This window comes from Rhea americana, unplaced genomic scaffold (assembly GCF_003343005.1).
Source record: "Rhea americana isolate MKP2758 unplaced genomic scaffold, rheAme1 scaffold_113, whole genome shotgun sequence".
Lineage (NCBI taxonomy): Eukaryota > Metazoa > Chordata > Aves > Rheiformes > Rheidae > Rhea > Rhea americana.
In genome coordinates this window covers 2,290,938-2,309,332 of record NW_028185184.1, presented here as the reverse complement: position 1 = coordinate 2,309,332, position 18,395 = coordinate 2,290,938, and the positions used below count along the sequence as shown (strand labels likewise).

At 35.9% G+C, this 18,395-nt stretch overlaps 1 protein-coding gene across 1 annotated transcript in view; it reads right to left on the bottom strand.

Moving 5' to 3' along the window:
* Positions 1-3,828: 3,828 nt before the first annotated feature.
* Positions 3,829-18,395, bottom strand: part of LOC146600860 (cadherin-10) — a 62,024-nt gene continuing 47,457 nt past the window's right edge. The window contains exons 9-11 of the mRNA XM_085316589.1: positions 8,212-8,318; positions 5,306-5,559; positions 3,829-4,452 (exon numbers count right to left, since the gene is read on the bottom strand). Of these exons, the coding sequence (XP_085172715.1) occupies positions 3,959-4,452; positions 5,306-5,559; positions 8,212-8,318 (855 nt within the window). The 3' untranslated portion in view covers positions 3,829-3,958. The remainder of the gene's footprint in view (positions 4,453-5,305; positions 5,560-8,211; positions 8,319-18,395) is intronic.

The window sequence follows — 18,395 nt, the reverse complement described above, 5'->3', positions numbered from 1 at the left end:
AGAACGGGATAACATTGCATGCTGTTGAAGGACAAACTGTGGAAATGTCTGGTTTGAGGGACACAGGAAGAAATGGTATGGTTGATACATCTTGTAACAGTGAATGAGTAAAAAGCATCTGCATATACAGGCGGTGGCAGCTGATGGAAATATGTTGATGTGATGGATATGAAAGATGAGGATTTTGTAGATTAAGGTATGTTTTAAATTCCGTTTTTTTGAGTCTGCTCAGTCAGTTCTTACCACCAATGCTACCCCTGAAGGCCTTACAAAATAGCAGTGGTCTACCATTACTGTTGTTGTTCACATACCAGTTTGTACATGTAAGATCTTGCACACGCAGCTCCTTTCTCATTAATTTCTGTTTTGTTTATTATTTTTTGATACTTCTTGTAATGGACTGTAAGAACTCACTATTTTCTGGGGCTCTGTTGATTGCAATACTTCGAAATATATTTCTGAAGTTTTAAATATTCTGTTGTGTAAGTAACTTGTAGGTCCACCTGAAACACACTATTAATGTATTTTCACTTTGTTGCATCTGGTCCTTTAGCATTTTTATTATAAGAACATGCAGGAAATTCATTCAGGCTAAACAGTAACAGGGCCTTTTTACATTTATATTTTGTATTTTACACGGCTCATATGAGCAGGTGCTATTAGGGAAGAAGGCAGCTTGTTTTAAATTTTCTCCGCTTTGCAGAATCATCTGGGAGTTTCATCTTCCAGTTCTTCACAATTGCAAGAATGTAAGAAAGTCATTGGGAAAATGCCCTCGATTCCTTTGTGTTCCCCTTCCATGACCTCTGGTGTGCATGATCCTTAATCTTTTACTATAGGGCCTCATATTTGCTTTCCGATGCTCTAACTCATTTGTGACAGGTGGGATCATGGACAGCACATTGTTTGTGAACTAGGTATATACTCTGTGGTTGCCTGTAATATTAAGTAGTAGACTCAGTTACTTGAATGATCTAGTTCCTAAAAATAAATTACGTAAACCAATGGATTACGGGTTTCTTTTTTTTTTTTTTTTTTTTTACAATTTGTCTGTACAGGAGACTGCATGCTCCTCTTTCACTAGGCTAATGTCTAGTTTACTGAAATGTTGTTTGTATGGTAAAATTGATTTTTTTTTTCCATTTACTAAAAGATACTGGGAAATAAAACTCCATGCATATGACAAGTAGTAAAAGATATTTTCATTTACACTATTATATGATAATTTTAGTAGTATTCATATATGTTATATGTGTACTGCTATTTTATTTAATAATACATACAGGATTAAATTTGCAATATTTACTTCAGATTCTTCTCAACTGTTATAAAATAACTTCCTTAAACATAGTGATAAAGAAACATTTCCACATACTTAATTTTCAGAAATAAGTACTGTAATGTAAATGAAAAGAATACAATCTTATTTGATATTTGTGTATGTGCATAAAAAGTGGGGAGAATTTTTTTTTTTTTTTTTTTTTTTTTTTTTTTTTTTTTTTTTTTTTTTTTTTTTTTTTTTTTTTTTTTTTTTTTTTTTTACTTCTGCAAAGAAAACATTAGGATTCTTGCTGTGAATTATATGCAGCAGTGCTGGATATGTTTAACCAAAATCTTTCTCTAGCAAAGGGGCATCAAACAGCTGTATTGTATCCTGTTTTATCTTCTGTCCTAATACATACTCAGTTAAATATGTAGGGAGTCTCTGATATCAATACTGCTGCAGAAAGCATGCAGTACTGGAACCTACTCTTGCATTTGTGTATTTAAGAATTTTTGCTCTCTTTTTCGTAATATTTCTCCCCTGAACTCCCCAGTAAAAATGGAGATTCTTTTGCATCTGGAATGTATTTGGTTGTTTGTGTAACTTATGGATAAAGTTAGATTGGCTTAGTTTCTTCTCTCTCTTTTCCTGTGGTATAATTCTGTATGTTTTGTCCTTTAGAAAATACTGTAAAAAACTGTATCGGTAGTATGGTTACAGTATTGCAACAGTTTAATGGTAAACTGTACTTTTAAGGGACTGTGAAGGAAGAAAAAATTAGATCCATTTTGCCAAACACTCGTAAAAAAGATCAACTGTATGACCTGTAACACTTTTACCTTTACAATGCTGATCATCTAAGCTGTTTCTTAATATTCTCTGAGTTATTTTCTATTAGGAAATAGCAACATTGTATAGCTAATGATAGTATTATTGAATGCAATGAGGAAAAATCCATAGTCTTCAAAGTTTCTTAATGGATCAAATATTTTAATCTGTTACCAACTCAATAAAAATGTGYTCATCATTGCACCAAAGTAACTTGCATAATGCCACTCTATTCAGCTTTCAACTTCACTGGGTTTAATAACCCCTTAAGGAAAAGAAATGTCTGCTGTAATAAGAATACAGCATTTCACTTTTCAAAAGACTAATATATTTTCAATATCTGTTGATTTTATGCCAGTAAGAAGTTAAGGGAGATGGAAAAGGAGGGATTATCTTTCAGATACATTTCTTCCACAGGAAATAAGTAAATGGAGACCCACCCCATTGCATTCTGCTTTTCCTCTGAAYGTATTTCATCTCAGAAATGTTTCAAAATCCCAGAGTGCTTGTTTACAAAATAGATCTGTGTAATCTAAAGATTGCAGGAAGAAATACACATCTCAAAATGTCTCAGGATACCTACTTTGTTTTGTGATTGCTAAAGTGGGATTTCTGTTACAGTTGGCTAGTTTATCAGCTTTTTTAAAAACTAGACTCTTCCAGGGCCTCAGAAAACTCAGTAAATTGGGTGAGGGATGGTGCAGTTTAGCAGACACTTGGCTTTTTCAGCCTGTAGCCTGGTAGCTTTAAAGGAGAATATGCTACTCTTAAATGGTTATGATCTAGCACGCAATATTTTCTCGCTAATAGATTTGCCTTYGGAAAAGGATTATACTTAAAAATAGTCATTTAAGCATCTTTTTATGCTTTGTCCAATGCAGTTACAGATTACATTAAGATTCAAAACTGAAGGCTGTATAAAAAATAATCTCACTTTTTGAAATTAATTCTTCATGTTTTGATGGATTAGTTGTACCAGCGTGTTCCAATAAAGACAAAATAGAAGTTCGTCTTTCTAGAATAAGATATCATTAGTTCAACTCAAAAATAAAACAAATTCTCAAACAGGCTGACTGTGGGAAGTAGCACTTTTGAGCAAGCAAATAGATGTATAACTTAATCCTCTCCTTGTGAGCACGGGTACTTCAGACTGTGTTAAATGCATGTGGTATATTGTTGCATAAAAGTATTAGCAGCTGGCTGTGCTCTCTTTGGAGAAATGTCATGCTCTCTTCAAGCCTGGGATCGATGGCCACAACAGGCAGGCAAGCATCAATATAGTTGTAAAAACTGGTTTATTTCTTAAAAATAAATACAAAAATATAAATATAAAACATTGGCAGATAGATAGAATTTGATGAAATGAAGTTGCACAAACTTTTTTTTTTAAACCAGCTGCATATTACACTTATTAACACCACATGTACATTTTGTTTGAATTTTCATGTACAGAACAGGACATACTGGGTTTTTTTCTTCTTTGCCTTCTTAAAAGCGGCACTTGCAAGGGCAGGACATGTACCTAACAGAAGCGGCTTGTACATGAGGTTGCTTAAGGGAGTATCACCCTGTTCAAATTTCTGAAGGAAAGATATTGTTTATTTTACTTACTAAAAATGGACAACACTGAATTTCCTTAGCTTTGGCTCTTGGAAGGTGATTAAATAAAATGCTGTATATATTCCATGTGAGCATCCTACTAGAAAGAATGAATGACATTAATGGACAAACCGAAAACAAATTTTAAAAGGAAACCATTGTGCTGAGTGGCAGGAAAATTTTCCTGAATGTTAAATACTGTTGAGTGCAGAAGGTGTCTTTAAAATTACTTCCACTCAAAGGAACCAAAATGTAGCCTACTGCAGGTTAAGAAGTGTCTTTGTCACTTTCTCCTCCACCATACATTTCAGCGAGCTTATTAAACCGGGGGCCCCACTCTCGGAGGTAATCATAGTTTTGGTCCCCTTCAGTGGTACCCGACTCCAGTGAGCTCAAGGATTCAGCTATAGAATCGTTGCCTTCGTAAGCGTAGGTTGCAAGCGAGTCGTACGGCGGTGCAGAAGGGTCACTGTCATGCTCTTTTAGCCTTTGGTTAATGAAATCTCGGACATCTGTGTTGTCTGGTGCTGAAGGAGTCCTCCGCGGTACAAATAGCGTTTCGGGGATAATATCTCGTCGAAGCTTCTTATCTTCGATAGCTGCAGGATTCCTCAGTGTGCCAATATCAAAGGCTTGGGTGTCTTCTTCTCCACCGCCTTCATCGTTATAACTCACAATGTTGTCTCTGATGTCCTCTTTAGACAGGATCAAAGGCTCCTTCTTCCGTTGCCTCTTCAGAGCAGCAAACAGCACCACTATGACTGAGAGAGAAAGAAAAAGTGAAGATCTCAATTTAACATTTTCTTAGTAGCAAGTCCACCAGATAGAAGAGCTTTATTTCAGCTACTTATCACCAATTCATTTCTGTCTGATAAACGGATGAGTATCATTGTCTGCTTTACAGTAGCACAGTAAGGGCCTATCAAAATGTGCTATTTTACACACACACTGCGAGTGTTGCTTTACAGAACCACAAGGTTGTCTATGTGATCCTTCTATAACTTTGATTAGCTTTAAAATAGCTATGTCTATTTGGAAGATCCTTTGCCTCTTCTGAGTTCAAAGGATTCTGTAAAACTGTCTTTGAGGTGAATTACAGTTCATTCAATGACATTTTGAAAATCACAAAGTAGAGGCTTTACAAAATTTACAATGTTTTTGATAAAAGCACAAAACCTCTGGATATACAGTATTTTAGTATAGTAAAACTAATAATTTGTGGAGTATTCTGTGAAATATATACTGCACGTTGACTTTCGATAGCTATTTAAATAAAAAAGAGAAATTCTCTCCTAAAAATAAAAAAGTTAAGACATGAAAGTAATTTTTGAATATACTATTCCTCCTCTCTGATCCTCTTCTCAAAGAGAACTTAATGAAAGAACAGTAATGAGCCACTGGTTGCATACTGATAGCAAGCTGGGATATGAATTCTTATTCACAATGTCCAAATTCTCCAAGAAGGTTTTTTAGTTTTGCATTATTTTAAGGTTACTGTTGAATTCTTCTTGCAAATTCCATGATCCTTAATTTTACCAACCCATGTAGTTTTGTGAATTGACTCAGGCCTGATGCATTAGCTCATATGGAGACAGATGTATTTCTTTTTCTTACCTAGCAGGATAACGATGCAGAGGAGGATGGCAATCAGCGCCCCTGTGCTGAGGCCAGCCGGGAGGAGCAGGGCCTCAGCGTTGCAGGACTGCATGTTRCCCCGGCTGTCGCAGGCGCACACGCGAATGGTCAGCGTGCCYGTGCTGCTCTGGATCGGGTAGTCGTTGTCCGATATCACCACGGGTAGAAGGTAAGTACTTATTTCATGTCGACTAAAGCCATTCCTTCTTGTCAAAATTCTGGCAGTGTTATCTAGGTTGATTAAAATATACTCTTGTATAGTATATGGATTTAAAATGCATACCACCTATAATGCATGCAAACTAATTTGTCTATTTTACATCACTGACAGTATTTTGAAAGTGGCCACTCCTCGTATCACAGTGGTTTCTCTCTTTTCTAATGACATTCCCATTTGATCAGAAAGCTATTTATGAATTTTTATGGACATCCAGCTTGCTCCTCTTTGCCTCTGCAACACCTTTGAATGTGAGTTGAAAAGAGGATTTCCTAAAGCTTAACATATTTTATAGATTACTGCATGCAGTGTGTCACAGAATTTCATTCCATAGCTTAATGCCCTAAAATGAAGTGGCCAACAGAGAGAAAATAGCCTTTCACTTCACACTGTTTAACAGGCATTCTGCTTTGAAAGATTCTTTCTATGGTTTGTCTGTGAAATACTCAGAGGAATGCTATCTATAAACTCAGTAGGAGATTTTTCCCCACCAAAACACTTTCAACATAGTATAGAACAATGAGTTATATGCCTCAGCACACAGAGCAGAATTTTTGGTGGAAAAATTATCTCAGGAATGCAGAAGATTCATGTGAAAACTGCATGCTTCTGAGAAGTGAGCTTACTAAATTGTATTTATAGCCCACAAAGTTTAGTTATCTGCAGTACACCTCAGTACACTTTTTTTCAATGAAAACTGTTCACTAAGTGGCCAGAAAAATGAGAAGGAGAAGGTGCTGGGGCAGGAATGAGTAATGAGGGGGGACTATTTCTTCTACGGTCAGCGCACCTTATGTTTTCAAAACTGTGAGCTAACACTAGTGTTGGAACAATGCTGTGGAAACCCTGCAAACAGATAACAGAGTCAAGAACAAGGGATAGAGGATACTGCAGAACAGTAATGCAAAGGACAACCAGTTCCAGCCAAATAACCTCCAGGAAACCACAACTCCTTGAAGAATGTGAGGAGTCGACAAGACAAAGTCAGCAGAATAACCCAGAGTAACCTGTAAGTTCATTAAGGCTTAGTAACATATTAAATTATACCCCCTATCTGAATAATGAGATGCTAATGGCATGGTAATGATGTTACCGCCTTCCTCCCCACTTCTTATGCTAATTGACAAGAATGTTACAGCGCAAGCGTGGAGTGAGTATGTGCTGTGATAAAATTGTAACCAATAGAAAAATTTGTATAGAGTACTCCCCCAAAGGTGTACGTGTAAATAAAAAATGAGAAAAGGAGAAGGGGTGCGAGCTTTGTGGATCTGCCCCCTAGCACCCATCTCTGCACGGATATGAAATACACAAATATCTCGACCCTGTGGGTCTACTGGTTACTTGCACAGTGGGTAGCAGAACCCAATTTTGGGAGAACACTAGTATTTCTAACTTTGTACTTTTTCCACTTAGGACTATGGATTCATTCTCTAGAAAAGAAGGAAAAATTATTTTTCATCAACCTTTTCATCTCAAGATAAATGATTACCTAAATTAGAAAATTAGAATTTTGGCTAAATTAGAAAATCTTCTGCAAAAAAGAAAGGAAATAATTTTAAATTGGAAAATATGTCAGCATTTATCCCTCTTCAGACTCAGAATCACCAGAATATATACTTTGTTTAAAATATTAAAATATTAAATTTTATTTTTCTCTTTTTTCTGTTTTTTTTTGTGGGGGGGGCCCTGCATGATGTGAAATGTAAAGTGGGCCTTTATTATATCCCTCATTGGTTTAGGATTCTTGTAAGTGTTGGGTATTTGCTAAGTGTTTTCATTCAACAGCAAAAACAATGTGTTAGGAAGGATCTCTAAATATCCCTACTATTGATTTCATAAGGTACCCAAACAATTGATTTTAATTTTTCACTACCTGTATTGTTAGAAGTTTTTTTTCTCTACTACCTTCTTTAAATCTTCCTCACATTACTTGCAGCCTGTTACCTCCTGTAACAGGAGGTAACATGAAAAGAGGAGTATTCTCACCATTTTCATGTCTTAATGTTTATGAAGGATGTTACCATGATCCCTCATGTATTTCTTCTGCAGTCTAGAGCCCTCTAGAAGTTAATCACGCTGATAACAAAGTATAAAATGGGTATGTGTGACTTCTCATCTTGTCCCACTCCCCCAACAGAAGCTTATGAAACTTTTCTGTGATAGTATTTGAAGAAAGAATGATGAATGATCAAAGGAAAAGCCACAGGGGCCATGCACTTCGAGTCATAAGTTTCATTCATCATCATAAAGGAACAAAACAGAAAACTAGGAGAATCAGAACTATGACAGAAACCTAAAGTGAAAATTCTCAGTTTAAGAGGTGAACTATTTTTCAAACCTTTTTCCCTCCTTCAGTCAAGAATTATATTTGGCTACTCACCTTGAACCAACACTCTTAATGATTTTCTTTATAATCGGTTTCATCCTGTTCTACTCATACTAACTTTCATCTCCTTTACACAGATGAAAATACAGACATCCTAAGCCACAAAGATTCAGTTAAAATTATTTTTGTTATCATCATTATAGGTTTCAGCAGCTGTAAAGGTTTTTCTGAATGTTAAAAGATAATCAAAAGCAAATTCACGGTATTTCAGGAAGATATGTCAGATAGCAAACGTAAAACTCCTCTCTTGGAGTTTTTTTTTTTTTTTTTTTTTTTTTTTTTTCATTATCCTGAACAGTGAAGTTTGGGTTAACAGCAGCTAAACTGAAGAAAAATTTTTGTCCACCAAGAGGGTCATCTTTGTCTACTGCACTTATAGTCTGGATAAGCTGCAAGGAAAAAAACAGTACATCTAGGTATTTGGTACCTGGTTACTTTCATAATACCTAAATTGTTAAGAAAGCTTTGTATCCAAACTGCATACTTACTGATTTAATACTTAGTCTGTAAAATGTATTAACTGAACAAATTAATGAGGTTATTGAATAAGCTTTCCAACAAGAACATTGTTGAAAAACACACATTTTATGTATATGCATAAAATCACCAGCTTCTACCTACTTTAGTCATTCTTTTTTTAGTGTTGCTTTTTTAATATATATTTTTATAAATACATAAAGTGTAAAATTACAATCAAACCAGCTCATGAAAGTAGAATTCATAGGACATTTATATTTTTGTGAGAAGAATGGGATTTTAGCAAATACATTTTTCATAGGGAAGTTAAAATTTCAAATTAAATTTCAAAACAGATACATTTCCTTCTAAAACAAGGTTCTTCTATTTATCAGTATATCAAAACACATAAATAAGGTTCTTGGGAAGAAAATGAAAGTTAGAATACACCTTTCAGCTTTTGAATGATCATAGTAGCATACTTTACTGCTGCAGCACCTCAGAGGGGGGTGAGAATCTGGTGTCTAGTCTGAACTCTCAATATAAAAGTTGCATCAGGCCTACTTGAAACTTGGACTGAATACTTTCTGCAATTCCTCCAAAATGATTTGCGTGGAGTTTTCTTATTTATTTTGGGGGAAGTAATGGCAAGTCTTTCATGAACATTTGTTTATCGATCAGATAAATGAATTTATGGCTTTTTTTTTCACTGGAGTTTCTGTTCCTAAGGCTGCCAAAACAACATTTTCCACATAAAATACAGTTCTTGACATCTTAATTGCTTTATTTTAGAGGGGTTTGTTTGTTTCTTTTTTAATGCTAGAACAATACAAACTGTACCTGTGGCTGAATGTGTGTGTGTGTGTGTGTGTGTGTGTGTGTGTGTGTGTGTGTGTGTGTGTTCAGCTATGTGCTTAAATTTTACTTGGCAAAAAAAAATTGTAATCTTTAACCTAGGACATTCTTACTATTCATCTTTAAATTGCACTTTTTCAAGCATGCAATTACATCTAATTTTGGCACTACTCCTTCCCTGTGGCATACTTGTTAAATTCTATTTGTTTTTTCTCTTCCAGTTCTTCCAAATAGAGCCATTTCTCTTCAGGTCAAGCTTTTGTCAAGACCAATCATCTTTCACATAAATAACTGCAATGTACTCCTGTTTGCCTTAAAAATGCCCCAACTTCTCTCTTTGTCCATCCCGAGTATAGCAACAAATACCTTCAAGAGGAAAGACTTGGATTTAACAAAGTAGCTTGCTTGCTTGCTTAACCAGAGCTGTCTTTCTCTAAACCTGTTTTCTCACTTAAACAAACACATGATACGTAAGTACCTCCAATAATTTACCAGATGAACATGCAYAGAATATTATTTGTGTGTAAAGAAAGAAATTTTTCTTATCTAGTAAGTTTATAAATAATTAGTAAACAAGTTTTTATAGGTTTTGAAAAATTAAACATATTTCTTAACTCGAGAAAAAACTAGTGCATTCTACTTCACAAGGCAGTCAGGTTTTGGTGTTAAGCTGATGAAAAGAAATCATCTACATCTGAATGTCCATACCCATAGTTTCTATGTAGGTAATTTACAGCCTAAAATCTTTTACAGTTTACAGATTTATTCAACTACTTTGACAGTTCAGCCAAATATGCAGAACCCTTAGCAGAACAAAATAATATGACTCCTATTAATTTCCCCCATTCATCACTTATAGTAATTGGTGTTCTCTGAGAACTTTTCTGTTCACCCATTGATCATGTTTGACCTTATAGTAGTTCATGGTCACATTTACAGCATGTATGTATTAATTTACAAAATACATCACAAACAAAAGCACTATTTACTTCCCTATCAGTCTTGATCTTTAAGCTTTCAAACTGTTCCACAAATTTTTTTGCAAATGAAGCTACGACTGAGAATTCACACTGGAAGTGCATTACTAGCATTTTTTCAAAGAGGACCACATATACATAGTACTCATAATCTTCTATGTAAGCCTTGTAGTACTGCTAGGACAGGCACTCTGATTCCTCCCTTCTTGTTCACAGTATGGCATATGAAATCAAGCATGCCACCATTTAACTTCTTCTCACCTACTCACTACTTCAGGTGAGGTTGAAGAGAATGCTCAAATGCTGGACAATTTCTGCCATACAGGTATTTTTCCTCATTTCTTGATTTTGATGTCTTCACAGATTTCCAAATATGCTGCCAGTGAGAACTAAATTCTGTATTCGGATCAACAGTTCAGAAGTTTGTATTGCCATGAAAAAGGCATTACATTGCACCATGACAATAGAGCCAAACAAGCAGTGAGTCTAAATTAGTTGTAGTGTTACTGTCTCCAGAGATTCTTATTGCAGATCTATCCAAAGGTAAAATGACCAAATAAATCCCCAGCAAGAAATCCACGATTTTTTTCCTTACCTTCTCCAGGCAATGCTGCCAGGTTGCCATGGGATCTCATTAAATAGAGTGAGGTAGGCCCTTGACACCAGTGAAACACTATCAGGCTCTACTCCAGCTGAAAAAATTGAAACTGAAGTGTCTTCAGATCATGACTCTTCTCTGGCCTCAGTTTGCCCTATGAACAGTATCTTGGCTTCAGTGCCACAATGTAGGCATGCCATCACTGGCACCAAGCTGGTTGATTTGTGTTGATGGACTAATCAGAGCCTTTTTCCATATCTTCAACTCTGCTCATCATGCCCTTGGCATAGTCTCAAACTTTATATATTTGTCTTTCAAGGGCACAAGATTTGCCATACAAGCCCAATGCTGGGCTACTCTGCCTTTGTACTTCTACTCGCTTCTCTTCCTGTATGCATCTGGGTCCCTTACTGTTACGATGAGATAGGATTCCCTTCTTCACATGATTTCTCCTCATGCAAAGACTTATCCCTTGACTTTCCGCTAGATGATGACACTCAGTATGTCAAAATGACTACTCAGTGGTGCCTTGGGGTTTAGTGGTATCTATATGGCTTTCCTTCATGAGTACCGGGTTTTAACACTGGTGCAGCTGGTAATCCTATTCTGGATAGCAAAGTCTTGCGCTTTTCCTATCATTAGGCCTTTCATGATTTTTATGATGTGGTTGAATGGCTGCCCATCCTCGTTAGGGAAGAGATTGATCCCTGTCACAATTTGGTTGATTGTATTATCCAGGGTCTCTCCCTCTCTCAACGCTTCTGAGGCCCTGGTACAGAGAGTGGTACTGGTTGCCAGTTTTTCAAGGACACATATGTGAACCTGATGATAATTCTCTTTTCACAGCTACTACAACAGAAAAAGCCAAAAGAATACAACTTTGTGATAGGAGGCCTCAGAAACTGAATGTTTTAACTCCGTACTTCTTCGCTTCTGCTTCGTTAAGTATTTTGAACTACCTTGTTTTTCTTGTATGAGTTTTAAAGGACAAGGTCTCTGACTTGCAAAAGAACTAATAAGTTTTTTTTTTGTTTGTTTGTTTGKTTTTTTTTGTCTTTCAAGGGCACTTGGAAATCATATAGACTTTTCATACCTTGCACCTAAGAGGAGGCAGACCTTCCTTTTCTGCCTGGTGCTTCCCATCTGCCTGGCCATTTGAAAGGGGTAAGCACAGATAAGACCTTAGTTGTTACAGTTCACCTGCTTGGTCTTTTCTTCAGATCACTATGTGTGGCTACCCTGTCAAGGTGCTTCTGAAGACCTGAGCTTTTGCTTCCTTTATCTATGCCTCTGTTTCCATCTCACCATTATTCAAGGCAAGACTGATCTTTCATTTCCTCTACCGGCATCTCATTATGTTGCGTTGTGATCTCTGTCTCACCAAGCTTGAGTCTTCAGTTTGGTTAACTGTTACAGAGGTCTGCAAATTCTGTCATCAAGAGAATCCTGAGAGCCATGAGAAGAGATGTAGAAATTGTAATGATGTCACAGGTGGGAAACATTTTTTTTTTTTTTTTAAATAAAGATAGAAGCTATTTCTTTGTGCCCAAGTGTATGTGCTTGAGGGAAGGAGGGATAGTTCACTATTTTGGATTTACATGTAATGACCTTTTGCCTTTGGAAGTTCAAGGCCACGATGACTTTGGATGGTATCTGCCAGATGTCCATTCAGGTAGGGGACTGATTTGTGTTTCTTGAGTTTTGCAGTGCTTGCTTTCATGCTGTAATGAGGTTGGATCACTATTGTATGTCATGGAAGATCAGGTTCACTCTCAGTCAGAAGCTTCCTTTTGACTTGTCTGCAGTTCCCTTTGATTTCTCCAAACTTCTGACAACAGATACAATCTACTTTTGTCACAAAGGAATTCCTTTACCAGTTCCCTAAGTTGACAGGTGATTTGTAAGGGGATCACACTCTTTTGGTCTTTCCTTGATCTAGTTTTTGCCATGCTACTCAGCACAGGCTGATGCTTCATGGAAAACCTCACATGTAGCTTCATGCCATCCGTAGGTCAGCAGGACAGTCATATCTCAGCAAGAGGCCATTTCCTTGAGCAAGTTTCCAGATAGAGCTTAAATGCTCACATATGCAGGGAAAGAAACTGCTTCTTTCTCCTGCTGTTTATAAACATCCATCACAAGGAACACTTTCTTCACCAAGTTGGGAAATTGTGTCTGAAGATCAGGCTCTGGAGGGAACAGTCACTACCTGTCAACTTTTTAAAAAGTGCTGCATCGTTTTCTGTGCGCACTTTCTGGGCTTAGTGGTAGATGATCAGGTGAGGGAACATTTTTACAGACTGGATATGCACAGGATAGAGACAATACAACTCCACAGGACTTCATGCGATGCAGCTGTCACTGAGTGAGCGAGTGCTAGGGGAGCTGGTTGATGTTATTATGAGCCCATTCTCTATCATTTTAGGGCCTTAGGGATTAGGAGAGGTTCCTGAGGCATGGAAGAAACCGAACATCACTTCTGTATTCAAGAAGGGCAAGAAGGAATATTTGGATAACTACAGGCCTGTCAGCCTCTCCTTGATCCTTGGGAAGGTGATGGAGCAAGGAATCTTTGATACTATTTCCAGACACACCAAGGACAAGCAGGTGATTGAGGAGTAGTCAGCATGGATTTACATAGGGGATATTGTGCTTAACCAACCTGACAGCATTTCACAATGAGATGGCTGGCTTGGTGGGATAAGGGGAGAGCCCTGGATGTTGTCTGTCTCAGCTTCAGTAAGGCATTTGACACACTCTCCCACAACAACCAGTGGTTGAAGTACAGAGTAGGTAAGTAAGTGGCCAGTAAGGTGGACTGAAACTTGACTGAACTGCTGGACCTAAAGGGTTGTGATCAGTTGCATCAAGTCCAGCTGGAGGCCAGTCACCAGTGGTGTGCCCCAGGGGTTGATAGTGCAGCCAGTACTGTACAGCTTCATTAATGACCTGGCCAGTGTGGCAGTGAACTCTTGGCAAGTTTGACCAGAAGGAGTGGCTGATGATAGACCAGACACCATTCAGCTATACCGCAGCAGGATGGGGAAATGGGCTGAGAGGAACACAAACTTTAATTCACTTATTATCCAGTCGTTTGCGGGTACAGACTGATGGCAGTAGTTAAGAGTATAAGTAACTAGTTATGTTGTTACTTAGCCTGTATTGCACAAGATTTCTATTCTGAGCAAGCTGCTAGGCAGGCACACTTGGAATACTATGTGTTTACCAAGCCTTGCTTCATTCTTGAAGGTTTAAGGACTGATAAAGTCTTCAGTATAATAGTTTTCAGTCATTGTTTTGCCTGACTCTAAGTAGTTACCCTGCCATCAGTTACTGCCTAGAGGTTTCGGAGTCTCTTACCAGTTGAAGAAAGAAAAATTACTTGCTGGGTAAAACTGTTTGTTTATTTGTAGCCAACATGTACATTTGTCTCTCAGCAGCCTTTTCTCTCTGTCAGTGACTTCTAAATACAAATCTACATTTGAGAAGAAATGAAATGGTAGAGTTAGCTCTGCTTTTTTTTTTTAGGACAATTACTGACCACTGTTCCATTGTAAAGGTAGCTAGTGCATCTTAAAAAAATATCTGTTATTGCTGAGGTTCACTTCTGTTATTAATTTCACAGTAGAACTGAACAATATTAAATCATTAAAGTTTTAATCATCAGTTTCTTAAATTTATCTATACTGTTTTGCACTACTATTTTTAAAATATAATTAAACAAGCAGCAGTCCCTCTACAACAAATCTGTACTCATGTCTCATTTGAAAATTCTGTTTAGTAATAAGGCATGTTTTGAAGGAGAAAGTAAATCTAATCAAGTTCTAATGCCTTCTCCCAAGAAACTGATATAACATACCAGAATTTAAGAAGGTGAGTGATAGAATAGCAAAAAGTAGGTATTTAATATACTTGAAGAAGTTTAAATGTTATGAATATTGCTCCAAAAATAGAAGAGGGTCTTCTATTTCTTGGAATTTTCAATAAATGATGACTTATAGCCTTTATAGATACTGCAGCTATACTGATAATTATACAATCTACTGACACAAAATAGTATTATCATGTAAGGAGTTTATATGTGACAATTTACACGGGTGTTTATGCAACATACGCAACAGCCACACAAAGTTAGTTAATATTGGAGCTGTGATGAGGTCCAGACCTGCTTACTAGCCCCTGCTTCAGGAAATGCCCAAATATGTAAGTGACTGTTTATTCCCTCTTTATACTGTTTGACTCCTGTGGGGAGGAGAGGGAGGAAGGGTGAAAATCTGCTTTCTTTTTTTTTGGTTTATGTTTAACAAAACCAAAGAAAATGAAAGCATCATCTTACATTTTTTCATACTATTCCTTGATGTCATTAGTAACTGTATTGATGTCAAACAGCCTACTCTTCATATAGTCTCAGTATTATTTTTCCCTTATAATTATCAATCAGGAGATACCCCTATTTTACCCACAGTGTATAGTTTCTAACTTGCAAGCAATGGTACAAAGTAGTGATGGCTGCAGGGATGCCAGGGATATTACTCAGTCTCAAAACAGTCAGGAATGTAATGGTAGAAAAAAAGAGTTGTTAGCCACTAAAAATTAATAAGTGACTGGAACAAATTTGCTTTGTAGGCTACCTATTCTAAAACAATTCTCCTCCATTTTTGTTAAATCCTCTTTAGAGCATCAGTATTACCACTGCTTAAATAAATGGTCATTTTTTTATAAGACACAATAGAATTTAAAACTAGATAAATTTATATATGTAAAGAACAGAAAATATAACATGTTATTCAGAAAAAGTATGTGGAAATTCCATATTGATTTGCACTGAAAAAAAAATATCTTTACCCAGAAATCATTCGAAGTAAAATTTGGAAAAAAATGCAAGAAGAAAATTCTAATATTACTAAAAAAAAAACCCACAGGAAGATATAAAATATAAGGACATATACTGAAGGAACTAAAGAAAGAATAAATCAGAAGAGAGGAGAAAGAAAAAGAAAAAAAAATCAAGTAATTTGACCACAAACTGTAGTAAAGAAATGAAGGAGATAGATGGATATAAAAAACAAAAATAAAACAGCAATTAAGGGATCAGAGGATATTAAGAAGTCCTATAAATATCTCTATAAAAATGACAGAAAATTAAACTGCTAAAAAGAACAACAGCAATGAATTTAGATTTTAAATAAATGTATTTTTAATAAAAATAATAGTAATGTGAAAGACTTCAGCTGACTGTAATGAGGAAATTGTTGGCCATTTAAAGATACCAAAAGCCAATATTAACCAAGGTTATCATGGGGGAAAAGAAATCCCTGATAAAACACAGGGTTTTATTTGGTCAAATAGTTGATATGAAGAGGCACAAAATGAAAAGAACTGGTGAAAAAAACTGACATGTTTATGTAATCTTTGGTGAATTAAGATTAAGAAAAAAGAAAAAAACTGAATAAATTACTTTTGAGATTTTTAAAGGTACAGGAATTTATAGTTATATTTATTAAAATTACCGTACTTTTTTTTTTCTTTTTCTCTTCTATGTCTTTTCTTCTCTGCCCACAGCCCCGTGGGCCATCACCCCAAGATTGCCTTGTTTTTTGAGTTGTTAGAAAAGCAGCAGCTATCCAAGTAGTATTCTGCTACAAGTGCCTAAATGCGTGTTTGCAGTGTGAGCTCGCTGGACCAGGATCTTCCTATAGCTTGGGACCTCCTTATATGATCTTGGATCAACAGTAATTACCACATTATTGCACAACATACCACATCCTGTGGTATATGGAGATACACACACACACACACACACACACACACACACACACGTGTGTGTGTGTGTGTGTGTATATGTGAATTATGTGATTGGGTGTATATATCAGAGGAAAAAAAGAAACTAGAAGGCTATCATATTCCAGCCTGTCATTGAAAATGTTTCTCAGTAGGAGATGAGATAAGGATTATTTAAATGGATACCACAGAGTTTGTAACTGGTAAAGTGCCATAACAGTTTTAGTGATCTAACGGGAGATTTAAATTTGATTGTGGATCAAACGTAATCATGAAAAACAGAAAGGAAAGAAAAATAGTATAAATGTAGCACAAATTAGAGAACCATGTTCAGTATGGATTGATTAGGTTYAATCCCTCAGGAAACAACTGAAATCCAAAATAATTAGTCTTAATAATAATCTACCAGTAAGCAAGAAGAATATAATTACATTTATATAGATTTTTCCTGTTAGCTTGCATTGTTTTCCCTTTTTCTTTTCCTATGGACCAATTTCTTTAAACAATCATTTGCAACTCACATTTTTTTTAAAGGGATTTATAATTAAAGCCCTTATAGTAAATTTCACATTTTATTCCAATAAGTGGGGACGTACACTGTCAAGCTTTTAACAGTTCAGACAAACATGTACAGATATGAATATTTATTTGGCTTTCTAACAATTAGCGTGGGGGGGGGTTTACAATTTTTTGTGTAAGACTGCTTCTTCTGAAATGAAGCAGAAATTCAGTATAAAATACAGAAATAACTAACTTCTACATTATTTTTAAATTAGACGAACTTGAATATTCCAGATTTAGCAAAGAARAAAAGTTTCTCAAAATATGATTTTAATGAAAACAGAACTCCATAATAAAAAAGCATTGACAATATCCTCTAAAATTAGTAAACCTGAACAAACTCTGATTTCAAAATCTCACACTGAGTAAAATTTGTGGATTAATGCATTTTATTTTTTTCACACAGAGTTTCTAGAGAAAATGGAAGAGGAAAAACCACAATTTTCTATCTTCCCAATGCTCAATCCGTATCTTATCTTTAAAGTGATTATGATATGATTTTAGAATTCAAAGAAGACAGAAGTGCCAGAAATTCTGGATGTTTAGCCAGTGATTTCTACTTACTCAATAGCTTGACTTACTTATAACTCTAGTAGCAAAAAAATATAGTTGTTTGTTTAATCTTTTAATATTTTATACATTCTGAATTTGGGTTCCAAGTCCTTTGTTATAGTCTCTAAATGATGCCACTTTAGAAAGAAGGGCAACCTGAAAGTGAAACTTGTAGTGCAGCCTGAATGTGATACTTGCCGTACACAGCCAGTTCAGATACGCCGGCACTTCTCCCATGTTCCGTTCAAAGATGCTGAGATCCTAGCACTGAGGTACAACTACTACTATTTTAAAAGATTTATTATTGGCTGAAGGTGCTCTAGTACCGTAATAGGCCAACAGGTTTTTAACAGTTCTARTAATCAGCTGCCTGTTAGGAATTAGGTATGTTAAGCAATGCAGTCATTTCTCTTAAAGAGAAGTATACTTTCTGTAGCCTGTAAGAGGCAAAACAATATAATATGTTACCAGTTCATAAATGTATGTTTTATATTTTCTTTTCTAAAGTTTTTGGTGGAATACTCAAAGACAAATCTAACAACTGCATAAAAACAGATGACACGGTTGTAGATATCTATAATCACCATCAGCATGGATTGAAGATAAAGCTGAGTTCTGCCATTAAGACTTCTTGAAAAATATAATTCAAACTTTTACATAGTTATTTATAACATTATGCTTTCTCA